Source organism: Ixodes scapularis, unplaced genomic scaffold (genome assembly GCF_016920785.2).
Source record: "Ixodes scapularis isolate PalLabHiFi unplaced genomic scaffold, ASM1692078v2 PGA_scaffold0__279_contigs__length_252992795, whole genome shotgun sequence".
Classification (NCBI taxonomy): Eukaryota; Metazoa; Arthropoda; class Arachnida; order Ixodida; family Ixodidae; genus Ixodes; species Ixodes scapularis.
The window spans coordinates 65013760-65030564 of record NW_024609835.1 but is presented as its reverse complement, the minus strand read 5'-3'; the positions used below and the strand labels follow the sequence as shown (position 1 = coordinate 65030564).

The 16805-nt window shown below is 43.2% G+C and overlaps 1 protein-coding gene across 2 annotated transcripts in view; it reads left to right on the top strand.

Annotated features, from left to right (window-relative positions):
- The window catches only part of LOC8026212 (atlastin-3), a 159835-nt gene that overhangs the window by 119215 nt on the left and 23815 nt on the right, over positions 1-16805 (top strand). The window contains exons 5-8 of one of the 2 annotated variants that reach the window (XM_040211140.2): positions 4595-4705; positions 9355-9411; positions 10699-10770; positions 15452-15601. In XM_040211140.2, coding sequence (XP_040067074.1) covers positions 4595-4705; positions 9355-9411; positions 10699-10770; positions 15452-15601 — 390 coding nt within the window. The remainder of the gene's footprint in view (positions 1-4594; positions 4706-9354; positions 9412-10698; positions 10771-15451; positions 15602-16805) is intronic. The other variant, XM_040211141.3, reaches the window with a different exon arrangement.

Below are 16805 nucleotides of genomic sequence, written 5' to 3'. Positions count from 1 at the left end.
ATACACTGTGCCGACAAAAGTTCACTTGGCGCACAATGAAAAAAACAAAAAAAAAAAAAAAACAGAATACACAACCCGCAGGTGATCGACGCTGGTCCTATAAAAATATGATTCCTGAGCTGAAAGCGCAGTTCTACTTCTTTTTTATCACTTGATCCTGATCAGTGTGCTTGCGTTCGGACGGGAGGGTAATCATGTGGCACAGACACAAGACCGGTCCGAAAAGCACGTAGCCTTCTTCGTACGGTCAGCATAGGAATAAAAGGAGTACGGTCCTTTCCAAAAAGAAACTCGTGAGCCCGTCATAAAATAGCATGAAGAGCGATCCACGAATCAAGCGACAGCAAGAGCCCCTTTCGGTGTTCATTTTTTGCCAGTGTGACTAATTCCTCTTCTTCAGATTTGGGGGTTTATAAACCGCTTGGACGCTTAGCATGCGAGAAAAACGTAAAGAAATTAGCAGAAAATTAGAGGGGGAAACGAAAGAAAAAAGAGACATATTCTTCCAGGAAGAATTTCAGGAGAGTAGGAACCGGTGGGATCAATAAGACAGTGCCAAAATTGCCACGCCATAGAGTTCGTTACTTAGTGTAAAGCCCGGTGTCTTACGCGTTTAGCATGCGTGCCGGCACTTGTATGTGTCCGAGCCTTCGACTTCACTTTAACTATATAATATCATTTCTAGGCTTCCAACTTCTGTGGTGTCTTGCGTGTCCGCCCTTATGCAGGCATTCCAGTTGCCAACAGAGCATTTTAGAAGTGTTTGTCAGCTTTTTGTATACCTCGTTCGTTTCATTATCCCCCATATACATCCTTTTGTTTTCCCCCGACATCAAGCAATGACGGCGCACGCTTGGCCGCCTCGCCACCGTTCCCTGACCGTTCTTTATGTTGGTCTTTGATTGGCGTGATCCTCCTTGAGTTCCCGATGTGGAAAACACGAATTTGGAAACACTTGCTTGCTGTTTCAGCGCGTTGTTGGCAGTGAGATGGGCCTGTTGCTTTTTAGAAGTCGTGTCGATGACGTGGTATGAACACACAGTACACAAATCATCAGCAATGAGATCCTAATACAACCGAGATGAGCGTATTCAAAAAGACCCGATTCCAGAAATGATCCTGTACCGATATACCAGGGTTGGCTTGCTGCAACAGCGTCTCAGCTGAGAATTAGTGAAAGAAAGCACTGCCAGGGATGGGGAGCGCGAGCGTCTTTAGATGCGGTTTGAATCCCGCTCAGCTCGTGCCAACGCTACTAGAATACCCAGTTGAAAATCTGCCATAGGATCCTGCCTTTAAAAAGTGCTTTGATTCGTACTCGAATACCGAACAAACGGCGAATGCAGCGCCACCATTTCTTTCGAAACGGCCACTCCGGAAAGTGCACGGCAGCACGTATTGATTCAGGGTCAACTCCGCTCAATTCCGAAGATTTCGGTATAATGATTGATTTCCCATTCAATTACCCTAGTAAAAGACACTGCGTCATTTGCTTCGCAGAAAATCGGATATATATTTTTAAATCTAATTATAAACACGAGCAGAAATCGAAACCGAAACTTCGGCTCCGTAAGGCAACATTGGCCTTTGGCCGGCAAGAACATGGGTATCACGTGGTTCGAGATGTGACGTGATCCTCTACGCATTGACGGGCTTGATGGCGATTGCAACATTACTACATTACTCCCGCGTGAGTGAAGTAAGTACCCCCTTCACCCACTTCAGTCCACCTCCTGTCGTTCGAAGCGACATATAGATTTTCGTTTCAAAACTGTGCGCTCCATAGAGTACGGTGGGACGCCACCTAGACGCTGTGCTTCGAAAAGTACGTATTCCATAGATTGCGCTGCAGTTACCCTAGCAGCCGTGTGGCGCGTCGAACGACAGGAGGCAAGTCGCGGTGAGTGAAGAAGGGCACTGCTTGTGTCTATGAGCAGTTCCGTAACTGAGCTAATCCCAGCAAACCATGGACGTCCGACGGACATCCGTATCGGATATATTGGACGTGCATGGGATATCCACGAACGTCCGACGGATATCCGACGGACGGCCAAAGATAACCATTTCGTACATCCGTCGGACGTCCGAAGTAGGATCCCTCAGCGGACCCAGTACGGACATAATTTGAATATTTGGATTCGGGCATAAATTTGTTCTGTGCACATCTGGGTGATGAAAGCTCACCAAAGAATGACGATGAGTCAATATTTACTGCCAGAATAACTTCATTCTAATCATCAACGCTTCTGGCAAAATCTTCGTCAACAGCGCTTTCGGAGGATGTGCAAGAACACACCGAAATACAGGGTGTCACAAAAGAAAATTTACACGGTCTTTTTTACCGCAAAAATAAACTAGGCATCGCCGAACGCTCATTCTCCGCCCAAAGGTAGAGCTAGAGGTCACAACCAGATGCCAAAGTTTCAGCCCGATCCGATCACTTAATCAAAAGTTATTAGTGATTTTCTGAAAATTTCAATGGGAAAATGGCGGACGACGGAGTTTTCAAACACCTGGGGCTCTATGGCACCAGAAACCGAAAACGGGCAAAAATGGGCTCCATTTTTTTATTGAAATTTTCAGAAAATCACTTATAACTTTTGATTTTAACTTATCGGATCGGGCTGAAACTTTGGCATCTGGTTGTGACCTCTAGCTCTTCTTTTGGGCGGAGAATTAGCGTTTGGCGATGTCTAGTTTATTTTTGCGGTAAGACCGTGTAAATTTTCTTTTGTGACACCCTGTATATGTAAAGAGCTTCTCCATATGGCATCTACTAGCTAGCAGTCTTGTCCTTGAGAGCCTTGTGCTTTCTATAGGTAATGACGATTCGAGAAGGGCGAGGGAAAGGAAAGTGCGAGAGGAGGAAGCAGACGCAACGCTGGCAAGGGGTGGGGAGGAGATTTTCTCCCTCGCCAGGTCTCTGTACGCTTCCTCCCTCCATCCATCTTTTCAATCGCCCTCTGTTCTGGAGCTGTCAGCAAGTATAGACAGTTCTAGCAAAGAGCCTCTGCTAGGTTCCATCTTAAGAGTTTGTGCTTAAGGGGCGTGTTTTGTTCACACTGAAAAGCGACAAACACACACGTGCTGGACAGTGCATTGGAACGGTGTATAGTAATCCTGAAAAAATAAATACAGGTATTAATGCATTGACTGACCTTGAGGCAAAAATGGTAGAAAATAAAAAACTGAAAGTGTCATTGGTTGGACAGCTGCAAGACTCAATCCTCCTTGGAGCGGACTTTTAAATCATGCTGCAGAATTGTTGCAAAATGATTATCATTGGAATATAAAACCTCACACAGCTGTTTAACATAATTGCCACATTGCTTCTATTTACGGGAGCGAACTTACCTGCTTCACATCATTTCCGTACTGGAAGCTGAGGAAACAAAATAATGTATCTTGCATTAAACCTCGCAGCTAAGATGTTGCAAGGCAGCTGGTGACATACTTCATCTCGGGTTACTCTCTTCGTCTCCCTGAGTCTTTTTGCAATTCACATTATCCATGCCCTTCGAAGGCATCAATTACTGCACATTATGGCCCGAATGAAATGAGTTAGATTACTGTGGCTTTCATGAAGCACACGGAAACTTAAATGCTGCAAATAGCGGCAACCTGGCAAGGCGAGGCTAACTGTGTATTGCGCATCACAAATAAAGCTAGTGAGAAAAAAAAAGAGTGCAAATAGCTTTCACAGTGGCGCACCCGAAACTTACCAGTAACTGCGAGATATGCTGCGCAACGTGCAAATCACAAGTGTGGGGTATACCTCTGCAATGCGTGGGCCTAATATTTAAAAAAAAAAGCAAAGTCATGAGCGCAAGCAGTTTTTGCAGCATACTTGGAACGTACCTGTAGCTTGGGCTGACAGTAGCGTCGGGAGGCCACCTGTGCACTACAAGAAACTAACGAAACAAGTGGACGAAGATATGAGTCGAGGCAGCTTTTACAGTGTACCCAAAACCTAAATGTAACTGCGTGCCGTGCTGCGCAAGGTGCACATACCTGGTGCGGGGTGGACACCTCTGCTATGCGTGAACCTAGTAAAAGAGCAAAGGTATGTATGCAACCAGTTTTCGTAGCATAGTTGGACCTTGCCAGTAGCTTGGGGTGAAAGAAGCTTCGGGAGGTCACCTGTACAACACACGACCCTAACAGAACAAGTGGACAGAGATATGAATGGAGGCAGCTTTCGCAGTGTTCCCGAAGCCTACCTGTAACTGCGAGCTCTGCTGCGCATGGGGCAAACCCATGGTATGGGTAGGATACCTCCGCAAAGGGTGGACCTAGTAAAAAAAAAAAAAGTAAAGACATAAGTGCAAGCAGTTTTTACAGCATACTTAAAACTTAACTGTGGCTCTGGGTGACAGAAGCGTCGGGAGGCCACTAGTGCATCACACGACCCTAATGGAACAAGCGGACAGATATATGAGGGGATGCAGCTTTTACAGCGTACCAGAAACCTACCTGTAAGTGCGAGCTGTGCTGCGCAAGATGCAATTTTTCGGTGTGGGGAGGATAACAGTGCAATGCGTTGACCTAGTAAAAAAAAAAAAGCAAAGGAATAAGTACAAGCGTTGTTTTGCAGCATACTTATAGCTTTCCTGTAGCTTGGGGTGACAGAAGCTTCGGGTGGTCACCTCTGCATCACAAGACCCTAACGGAACAAGTGACCATGGTCGTAGCAAAGACGGCTCGGGTAAGAAAGGACTTCCCACTAAATGATTACAGTGGTGACAACCTTTACTGTCATAGCCAGAGGTGATCGAGCAGCCATATGAACACGGCACTGAATGTCTTCGTCAAGTACAACTACAAACTGATGGTCACCACTGTACTCGACTAATGATCAGGGTGTCACAGTCGTCTTGAAGTAGTCTGGCATATGCTTTTATAAACAGGTACGTCAGGTCGTTCTGAAACATGTCAAACAATTCTCTGGAACAGCGTGTCGCATGCACAATTGGGCAGCCACAACTTCTCAATAAGTGGGGAAACTGCAGCTCTTTGACATGGTCGCAGAGGTGGAAGAGCGATGAGCGGCCTTCCACATCTACGCGCCGGTAGTTCATAGAAGCAAATGTTTTCAGTCACGCCAGGGAGATGAGATGATTTCTGCTGTTAGTCCACTCGTTTGCAGCGTTGCTGACATTGATGTGGTGCTCCGATGCCCCAGAGTCACTCCTTTATAAGTAGACGTTGGGTACCGACATGAATTGCTTGATAGACATTTAACAGGAAGTCGCCTATGCCTTAAAGAGCCCTTTTAAGACGCCATAATATGCAGTTCCATCTAGCAGCTTGAGCGGTTCACTCATGTTCTCGTCGCTTTGTCTTCTTGTCGCTCAACAAATGGTTCCCTTTCCTACCAGTAAGCCATTGGCTTCAGCATCAGACCACTTACTGACTTGCTGTGGATTGGGGGCACCATATGATTCTCTGCCAAAACATAACCGTGCTCATTCATTTTCTGGAAATCATGTCCAGCCCAGACTGCGTTCACTGGTTGAAGAATCAATTTCCTTCCTAAAAACACAACTACAACAAAAAACCGTTTATGCAAGTCACTAATATGAAATATACAAGATGTAGCCACAAAGTTAATATTCTCTACGGTGCTACTTCCGCTCCCAAACTGCATCTTTAGGGAAGAGGCTTCTGAGAAACATATAAAATAATTTGACTTTCGTCCATGTATATCACAAATGTGAGAGTGACTTTGTCGAGATAATTAGTGACCGAAATAATAAAAGAACCCGGAAGTGCAGACGGCACTCCCGCCTGGAAGTGCCGTCTGCACTTCCAGGCGGAAGTGCCGTCTGCACCGCACCGTTGGCCACGATTTGGTGTCTACGACATTCGACGACGTCTGCACAACTGTGGCATACGTCTCCGCACGTAGTGTCCGTAGTGTGGACGAATCTCGGAGAGAGAAAAATCACAAACAGTGAGGCGACGACGGCAGTTCTGACGCGGGAGGCGGTGGTAACCGCGGCACCACGGCGGGCGGCCGGAAAAGGCGCTGCGCAGGAGCCTTACGCCAATCACGTGGACACCGCTGAGCACTAGGGATGCCGCGAACTTTTTTCGAATCGAAGTTTCGATGATCGAATCAAGCGGTTCGAAAGATTTCGATTTTTCGAATTGTCTATATCGTAAAATTCGACTGAGGTCGAATTTTCGAACTTGTTAAGCTAAGAAATTCGACGCTTTTCGAACCGTCGAACTTATTAAGCTAAAAACTTCGATCTTTTTCGAACTTTCGAACTTTTTGCGCTGCAAGCTTCGATGCTTGTCGAACTTTCGAACTTGACTGACCAAAAAATTCGATGAATATCGAACTTTCGAACTTATTTATCAAGAGAATTCGAAAAGTTTCGAACTTTCGAATTCTGAAAAGTCAGAAGTTCGACGAACTTCGAACTTTTAAGGTAAAAGTTCGACGTTCGTCGAACTTCGACAGACCGGCGGACGGTTTTATTTAATTTCAAGCAGTGGGGTACATTCGTAATTTTTTTTCTCGAACTTTTACACGCGGTGCTGCGTTCCTTACGAAAGACAATGTCGTTTATTTCAATGTTCTGGCGTGCTGAGGTTTATAGAAATAAATCCCCGAAGGGGCGTGGAAGGACGACGGGTTTTTGACGATTATCGTTTGTGCCAGATTTGAAGCACGCTGCAGCCGGAACTATTTATGGTAGATATGTTATACTTTTTTAAGAATGATCTACGTATAGCCTAGGTAAGTGCCGTCTTAAGATGTGATTATTGTTATTCAACGTGAGTTTGGAAGAAATGTCAAACATGTATCTTTATGCAATTATGACCTAAACTTGATATTTATTTTCGTCTAAGTTGTTTGAGGTATCGCACTTAAATTAACACCACAGACAGTACATATCATTGCCATCTGCACAATACAAAATAATATATTTATTGTTTTTTTTCACGTTAAGGAATAAATTAACTCATGGGAGAAGATTTCTAATAGTGTTCAAGTTCAGCATGTCATTAAAAGAAAACTTTTTTTTTTTTTTTTGCGCTTCACGTTTCTGGGACGTGTTTCTTGTAGCCTGTACACATTTTGGTAAAAGAAACTTGTTTCGAAGTTCTGAACCTCTGAATATGCAAGAATAGAACACTTCCGACGAATTCTTGATAGTTTTTTTTTCTCCTGCTTTTTATTCCCGCATTTATTCTTTTTTTTTTTTTGCTATCGGCACAGGTATTTAGGTCGAAAAGACAGCTTTGAACTTCCGAACCACTAAGCATGTGACGAGTAGTGCCTTCTGACAACGAGTTTCTAACAGTGACCATCTACGCAACCTTTTATGCAGTGAAGAGCGACAGTAGCTATACATATGCATAAATAATTTCAGATCAAAATAAGCTCGACCACACCCTCTTTCCCCGTATTGTTTTCTTTAACAGTCTGAAATACCTGCAAGAAGGAGAAACAGGCTGAAACCCCCCCCCCCCCCCCGCCCCCCCCCCCCCTCCCCCCGCTACCCTCTTTCCCCCTGTTTTTCCTCTTCCGACGCCACTTGTATGGTAGAACGCTCCTCGACCTCGAGTCGTGTCGGCTTTTGTGCTTTTTGCGAGGCGATTCCTCCGTCCCAGAAAATAAACCTCCAGGACAATTATAAACAATTATAACCGCTGGTGTAATCCGGATCGGATTACACCAGCGTGCAAGGGGTGGAGAGATAGTTTGCCAGGTCGCTTCAAGGTTTTTCTGAGCCTCAACCTCCTGCTCGCCCCTGACCGTTTCGAACTGGATGAGTCTCGTGAAACAGTGTGTTCGTGTAACCACTACTGCGTGATGCAGGTTAAAGACCCCCCCCCCCCCCCCCCCCCCCGCCCCCCGGGGCTGGCGGTCACAATTCTGCACTGGCAAATATTCTAGCACGTCCGGGACACTCGTCGTCTTATTTAATTGCCTGACCAACTTCGCAGAATCTAGATATCACACCCTAACTTTATTTTGTGAAAACCAGTGAGTCGTGAAAGCGTTATTTGAAACTGAAACTGGTGGAAAATCTTGGAAATCGGACTTCGAACTTTGAAAACTTAAATTAGAAAAAAATTCAAAATCTTCAGTTTTTTTTTTTTTTAAAATTTAGCGTTAAAAGAGAATCGAAACCTTCGAACTTTTCGAACTTTATGCAGAAAGAAATTCGAAATCTTCGAATTGTTCGAACTTCATGTCTATATAAATTCGAAGCGTTCGAAGTTTTCGAATTTTTTTTCCAAAGAATTTCGAAATCTTCGAATTTATCGAACCTGAAGGAAAAAAATATTCGAAATATTCGAATTCGAAATTTTAGAAACCGTGAAAGCTTCGAAATTTTCGAATTCGAAACTCTGCTGTGATCAAAAGTTGCGAATTTTTCGAATTCGAACCTCGGTCGGTGCGAAAATATCGAAATTTTTCGAAATCGAACCTCAGTTCGCTTCGCAAATATCGAAACCTTTCGAAATCGAACCTAGGGTGGTTCGCGACATCCCTACTGAGCACCGAGAGGAAACGTTGCCGACATCACCAGTTACGCTTGCCTGGAGAAGTAAAAACAAGTAAAAGAGGGCAATGGTGGCGACGTTTAGCTCAATGTTGGCTACGCTCACGCCGTAACCTCGACTGCGCTGTTGGGTGCGCCTCAATTCGTGTGCTCGAGTCAGCCCATTTTGGCAACTTGGTGTGTTGCAATGTTTGCTGACCGTTTAAGAAAAATCTAGGCAGAACTACTTTGTAATATTTGGCGTGTGGTCTTCCTAGATGATACTGAAGAGAACGCATTACTTTTTTCAAAAACAAAAATGAAGCGGAGTTGCCTTTTCTGGTCTAGTCGCCAAAGGTTAGGTGGCGCCATCTCGCAGTAGCTATATAAAGCAACTTTCATGTTTTGACTCGTCGCTAAAGGGTGGCGCTGTAATCGTATTTAGTTTCATCTCTGTGAACGCCAGTAATCTAGGTTTCAAAGGTGAGTTTCCTAACTGAGTGCTTTAGGGACGTTTTCTCGTGCGCTGGATTTGCCAGTGTTTTCTTTCACCCAGTCTCAGCTGAGACGCTGTTTCTAGCAAGCCGGCCCTAGAACAGTAAAATTATCCGGATAGTTGAGGGCCTATGTCAAGTCTTGCTTCTTCCGCTGTGTGGCCAAGAAGAAGGATATCTAAAATGGGAAATAAAATGGCAGGACGGCCTAATATTTATTGGGTTAGTAAATTTTCTAATGTTGCTTAATTTCAACCGGAATCAACAAAAAAAAAATATATATATATATATATATATTTTTTTTTTGCCTCAGGCGTGTTGGAATAAACATCAAAACCTCTTGCATTTTTTTACAGAAAATAACACCAGTGTTTTCTTCCGAGGAACTTCCGGAGCTTGACCTTATGGTCGTGGTAAGTAAAATAACAAAAAAAATGTTTTAAAATATATTTTCTATTCCTTTGTCCAAGCCCGCTTCATACAAAGCTTGTATAAGATGGGTTTACAAACCCCCCAGTATGGGACATAACCTTACTTTGTGGCCAATGATGATGAACTGAAATAGAAACGTCCCTTATATATCACTCCTCATTCTTTCATTTACAAACTAACCAGATTCACAAGGTCAATATTTAATGCCGTACATGACGATAGCTCACAAATTACTGTGGTTAACTTCGTTTGCACCGCTGCAACGTTGGCTGTAAAGCTTGCGTCGCACTTGAACTAGTTAAAGCAACTGCCTACACAAAACATGTCTTCCGTTGCCAATTTGTGACCCCAATTTAGTGTTTCGTTCTGCCACTTTTGAGGGGAACGCAAGGTACAGCTAGGAGACTGGATATGCGCCAATGGTTAATCTGCGGCCATGAACACTTTGAGAATTATCTAGAGAGAAAACATTGGAGTTTCTTTATTCGTTCACTCATGCAGTTTGTCTCATGCATTAATATTGTCTCTTATATGGGTGCCGAACAAAATTACATTATATACGATAAATAGTTTTTGTTAAATTTGTTTGAAATATGGGGGGGAAAACAACTTAAACCGACGGACGCACGTTTCTCTTGTGTCACTTAAAACGTTAGAACTTGCAAGAAACCAGAAGCCCCGCAAAACCACGACAGAGCAGTAAGTTTTATATTTTAAATAAACAAGAAATGAGATATATTTTGAGTCCATATAGTGTAGGGTGTTTGAAATACCGAGGCCCGATCTAAAATGCTCCTTAAAAATTGACGCCCCCAACGCCAAACGTTCCCCGCCACTCGACTCGGTCGTCTACGTCGCCGTCCGCCGTTGGCCTTGGCATGTTTTTTGGTCCTGTATTTTACAGAAAGGGAGCTACGCCTCGTGATTTTACAAGGGCAAACCACCTGTGAAATACACATTTGATGAAAGGTTAAAATTGCTAGGTGCCGGCGCCGATATCCGTGGAAAATATTAGCTCCAGCCTCGGCATATCACACCATATAATATATGCATGGATTTAGATTGCTTTGATTAGGCAAGCTTGCATCTATAAAAATATTGTCCTTCATAATTTCCAATCACACTATTTAAACTTAATCTAATTTTATGCTGCAAAAAAGATAAGCACAATTTAATATTTCTTTTATTTATTTTTGTTCTCTCAGTTGTGTTAACTTCACAAGACACACAATTATAGAGATGCCGAATTGTGGTATTTTACATTACAGAAAACAGATGAATACCTCGCGGAGCTTGCGCGAGAGAAAGCTTTGATGGAGTACTGTTATTGTATCAAACAGGTGAGTGAGTCTAATGCTGATCAGAAGAGCCTGCCCTAGATTTGAACCTATTTTACTCAGTCATGTAGCTGAGATTTGATGCTCGCCAGCGTCTTTCGTTACTTTGTAGCGCTCAGTCGTCTCAAGTTTTGTTGTTTCGTTAAGTAAGTCTTAGCAATGTCGTAGGTCTAAAATATTATTTGAAGGGAGCAATTTGTGAAAAAATTTGAATCTGCCATTTATAAGTTTCCGAGATTGCCTGTGTCGCTTGCACGGCTTGGCAGACGAACGCCAGTTGCTCGTGATTGTGTGTGTGTATATATGGCATGTTAAAAAAGCCAAGTTGTGGTGGCTATTTCCGCTTCAACGAGACCAACGTTACAACTCTGCCAACAACTCGAGTCCCAACAGCTGGCGTTTGTGAAGCTTTAGCCTAACTAAAGTTGTGCTGTTCAAGCGTACTGCATGAAAACACGCTAAGCTGAACAAATTAAAAACAAATATTCGTTTAAAGTTTTAGACAGTGTGATTTTCGTAGCTTCTAGTATGGTGGGGCTCGTTTTCCACTGTCGACGAAAAATTTAGCTAGTGCGGTTCGACTGCCAGGTTAGGAGATTCAAGCTGCTCCACGCAAAAGTTGCACATGGAATACACAATTGTGTTTTTGCAAAAGTGGAAACAATCTTACATATATTTGGGAGTTTATATTTGATCTAACTTATCTTGGGAAACTCATATTCAGTATATAACGAATAATGCTAACCATTCGTTGGGATTCATTAAACTAAACTTCTCACCAGTTCCCTTGTCTCTCAAGCTGCTTCTTTACAAAACGCTCGTGCGCTCTAAGCTGGAATATGCCTCTTCAATTGGGAACCCTAGCACTAACGTATTGATATCGGCTCTTGAAGCAATTCAGAACAGATCTATTCGTTTCATCCTTACTAATTATCACCGCACTTCCAGTGTAACATCGATGAAACTAAGTTTGAACCTACCTAACCTTGCATTACGTCGAAATCATAACAGTTTGTGTCTTTTCCACAAAGCTTATTACCATAATCCTCTGTTACGTGACAAGTTACTAACACCCCCTTGTACATATCATCACGTCTCGATCATCCACAGAAGATGGGCATTCCTCAATGTACCACTACAACTTTTTATAATTCATTTATACCTCAGACCACGGTCTTATGGAACCACCTTCCAGCGTCTGTGGCATCCATATCCGATTCCATCGCTTTTAGACAATGCCTTAAGAGTGTTAACTTTTAGCATTTCATTATTATATATTTTTTTCATTCTAGGGATTGTTGTTTGTTTTCTTTTGATGTCTCCTTGTAACCCACTCCCCTCTGCAGTGCCATCGGGCCCTGAGGGTATTTGGAATAAATAAAATAAAATAAATAAATAAATCAAACAGCCAGCCGAGCGAGCAACATTTTTTTTTTTTTTTTTCAGAAGTATATATATATTTTTTTAATTGTGAACACTTAAAGATGCCCTGTGTAGGTTTCTGAGATCGCCTAGATACGACAACAACTTATTCTGCTGGCTTTAAACATCACAGAAATCCCTATACTAAGACTAACACGGACGATTTTTTTTGTTAAAAAAGCGATCAAAAATTGCAAAACACCGAGGTCATCTACGGTGATGGGAGGAACGTGTCCCAAAACCGGGACCACTGTCAGTCTATAGCAAGCGAAGAATTATCTCGCCTCCGGACAGTGGAACCGCGGAGTGATATCTCGAATACGCTCTGCTCATTGTGCATATAGCCCGGATAACGATTCAACCTAGGGAGCGCGCGCTCGAGTACTAACGACCGGTCGGACTAGGGTTCCTTTACTGATCTCTATGTCTATTTGCTGGATCGCGTTTGACCAGCTCCGCCTATGGACCGAAATGCGGTCACTGGCGGCCATCTTTAGGTAGAGTTATATCATCTCTAGCCATCATAGTAATATGGCGGACAGCGCAGTGGCGGCCGGGTGCCATAAAATAGCCGTGGATCTAGTACACTGTACCGTGGGAGATAATTCGTGCTTGATTCAAGTTGTTCGACGACGCAGATTCTTGAAACCCGGCGTGAACGATAGCCTCATCCTTGAGGGCCCGGACAAAGTTCTACGAAAGCGCAGCACCGGGGGAAAGCAGCGCAGCTCGCATCGGAAGCAGACTCCGTAACGGCGTCTGCTTTCGATGCTTCCTTCGATGCGACTTTCGATGCGAGCTGTGCTGCTTTTCCCCCGGTGCTGCGATTTCGTGAAACTTTCACCGGGTCCTCAAAGATCGCGCTACCGTTCACGCTTGGTTTCAAAAACATGTTTCGTCAAACAATTTCAATCAAGCACGAAATATCATCCACCCTATTTTGACGGCAGCCTGCTACCACACCTGCCAAAACGCTGTCTGCCATGGATGGATTACAGTGGTTGCATGAGCTGTACCTTGGGTAGAGGTAATATAACTCTACCTAAAGATGGCCGCCAGTGACCGCATTCGCAGAGCGGGCAAACGCGATCCAGCAATTGTCATTGAGATCAGTGGGTTCCTTCATGTGCGCTTTGCATAGAGTGATGCCAAATGCCTGTTTCCCTTTCCCACACCCTATCAATCGCCATTTTGTTCCTCTCATTGTTTCCCCGTGCGTCGGAAAGTGGCCTTTGTGTCCATCGGTCGTCCCATCCGAGGGGGAAAATGCTAATCCTCCCTCCGTGGGTTCCACAACGCTGCTCCGAACTTGTGAGATAAGGTGCTTGTTTCTGGGAGGGTTATAAGCCCCACGGATTATCGCCGAGAACCAAAATGGCTGCTGGTTTGTCGGCGAGTGGTATTGCAAAGTGTGGCATCACCCTAGCAAAGCGCACATGAAGGCTCCCTAGGTCGGACCGGACACATCACCCCCACGAAAGAGAGAGAGAGAGAAAAAAAATAAGAAAAAAATAGTGCATTGTTTTTGAGACGATTATTGCAGTATTATGTTCCCTCACCGTGAAAAGTTAACATTTTTTTTAATACTCATATTTGCTTTTTTATTTATAGCGTCATACACATTTTGTCTAAAGAGCATTCACAATCTCAACGAAATGTCGCGTTTTCCTTGGTCACGTGTCGTCTTGGCTGCCTGAACAATCCTCCCATCGCCGGAGATGACCTAGGTGTGTTCGAGCTTTGATTGGTTCCTTAATAGAGAAACCGGCTGCGCATAATTAGAATTTATGATTTTCTAGGATACTTAGAGATTGCAGGGTGAGTTACCGCCATATTTAGCCGACCTCTAAAACCTCCTCGGGGCACCTTTAACACTAGGTGTGTTAAAGCCTCAGAGCTTTGTGGCACAGAGCCCAACCGTTAATCTGTATTCTTGTGTAGAAGTGTCGGTGTTTCGTCTTTGCTTTGGGGTGGTTGTCATTAAGCAAGTATGCTACATCATTATGTTGTTATAAAAATACATCTAGTAAAAGAGAGAAGATATGAAAATGGTGACGCGAAAAATTCGACATTTTATTGCGGGCCGACACGCTGTTTTGAGCCGTAAGGCGTAGTTATCTTATTTCTCTAATGCCACCAAAGTGAGCATCGTGACGATTGTTCCTAAACCCACCTGATATTTTCTTCTAACGTAACGACAACACACGTGTGGCGAAGCACTCTTATCGAAACCAAAATAACGTTTTCTATGCAATTTTGTAGCGTTGCACAGTCATTCGCTCTCTAAAACGTGCACAATCATAAACTTGTCGCTTAAAAAAAATGTAATGAATTTAATTGATCTTTCGTCCTTTACACGTGTAGTACAAAATGGCAATTATATACTGGACACGCGGGTAGGGGAGTGGCTTGTGATTGCAGTTATCACTGCACATAAGGTGAGGCCGGTTAAAACTTACACGCGCCTTAAAATTATGTGCGCATGCGTAGCTGTCAAACTGAGTGCGGTTACACACCGGGTGAAGTGATTTAAATGTAGAGAAACAGCCATTATAGTCAAGCCTTGAAGCCGCCGACCAGGCACAGAAAGGGTAGTAACAGAGTACAATAATCGTTAGATAAATGTTTTTTTCTTCAGAAGTTAGAATTAATTTACACTTAACAAAACATTTCTCGTGGTTCCACCCAACGAAAGAGGGTTTCGTGTGCCGCTTACAGCTGCTCATAATTGCTGCCAATATTTCCTTTTGCCCTTTATGTACACATTTTATTATGCTGTTGTACAAGTATATCTTAGTGACACGCCACAGTTCTAAAACTTCTTAGCAAACAAATAAGATAAAATAACACGCTGAAAATAAAGAAGCGCATAGAATTCATTTAGGAACATTTCTGTAAAATGATGGGTCTGGAGAGGTTCTTCTTATGAGACGTTTTCTTACCTAGGTTGCGTCAAATCAAATATAGTGTTTTTTTATTTATAGAGGTAAATTTGCAACGCGATTTGATGATGAACTGACATTTGCGGCATGCCGATGAACGTGAATGGAAAGTGCCTTTACATAATTACAGAGTATCGTGGTGGCTGCTATTCCATGCGTGCAAGCACGGGAAACACGGGTGTGAAGGTAGCTTCGGCAGGCTTGAATTTTTAATTGCTCACTTACACCAGCAGAGACATGGCGGGGGCCAGGGTCTGCGCGCGTGTGACCCTGCATACACATCTAAAAATAATATTGAAACGCATATCTTTACTTCGCAGGTATTCCTGTCTGATGGAACATTAATTTCACCTGAGGAACTCAAGCAGAAGGAAAAGAACATGCGGAAAAAGGTCCTGGAATCATTCGACAATGCAGCACGTCTGAAGCTCAATGAATGCAAAGAGAAAGAACGGGAAACTTTGACCAAGGTGCTGTATTTTATGCACCTCATGTTGTTTTAAAAAATTCAATGCCACTTAATAATTTTTACTAGTCTCATGGCTGCGCACCGTCTGTTTCAAGAGTCGCGCAAATAAGCATTTATGAGCGAAGGCGCAACAATCATAAAAAGAGATTTACGAATTGGCACAAGAGCAAGATGTACAAGAGACATCTACTGGGCGTTTTCAAATAATATCGAACAACCATGTCCGGTAACCATTTTTAATTTTGATTGAAAAAATATTTTGCTGGCTCCATGCCCAGAAGAATAAAACCAATCCTTGTATCAAAAAGATTGTCTTTGCAAAAAAAATTGTTAGCACCCTCTCAGTCACGTGCGTATTTCGCGCATCGCGCGATGTTAGCATTTCGGGCGGCTTCCCCCAAACAAACGGTTATGGCTACGAGTCTAGAAATATTTACTGACAAATTAGGCATAGGAATGATTGACAAAAAGTACTAATCACCTAGTAGTAAGGATGCTGTTTTAAGAAAAAAAAATCGCAAACACGACACATTGTGCCATCACGCTCTGGATTAAAGATTTTTTTTTTTTCATTACCTATAAACGTTAAGGTCTTCAAACATTGCCAGTGTGTTTCCCTGTATATAGTCTATATTTTTACGAAATATTGTTTTCCTGGTTAGCGGGAGAAATTTACAAGAATTGCTCATACAACGGCACTTAATTAAATATGCATTATTTTGAAAATCATTTGAAAAAAGGTCATCTTTATTATTTTTGGAACTATCCGAAATTAACGTTCGTAATATGTAGCAACAGAATCTGCAAAAAACATAATACAATATTTGTGTGAATTTGAATTTATAAGACTACAAATATGGCCAAATTGATGCTCACGCGGTTGCCATGAATGGGGCGTGATCATACCCGTTCTTCACAATTTCCTTAGTAATAAAAAGAGTAAAAATCCTACGGGATGGTCAGGAAAAGATAAATTGACAGCACAGAGGTAAACGGCAGTTTTGAAGGTAAAATTCCTAATACATTTTTGTACAACCGACCCAAAAATGCCCATGGGCGGAAGCTATCGCGGTGCGGTACCCTGTAACGTGCTTCGCGGTGCCTGTTTCAACAGCCGGCGTGTAGCGTCTCCGTCTACGCGGTGTAAAAGAAGAAACCGGATCAACTTCAGAATCAAACCAGCCTACAACCTTGGCGGTAACGTG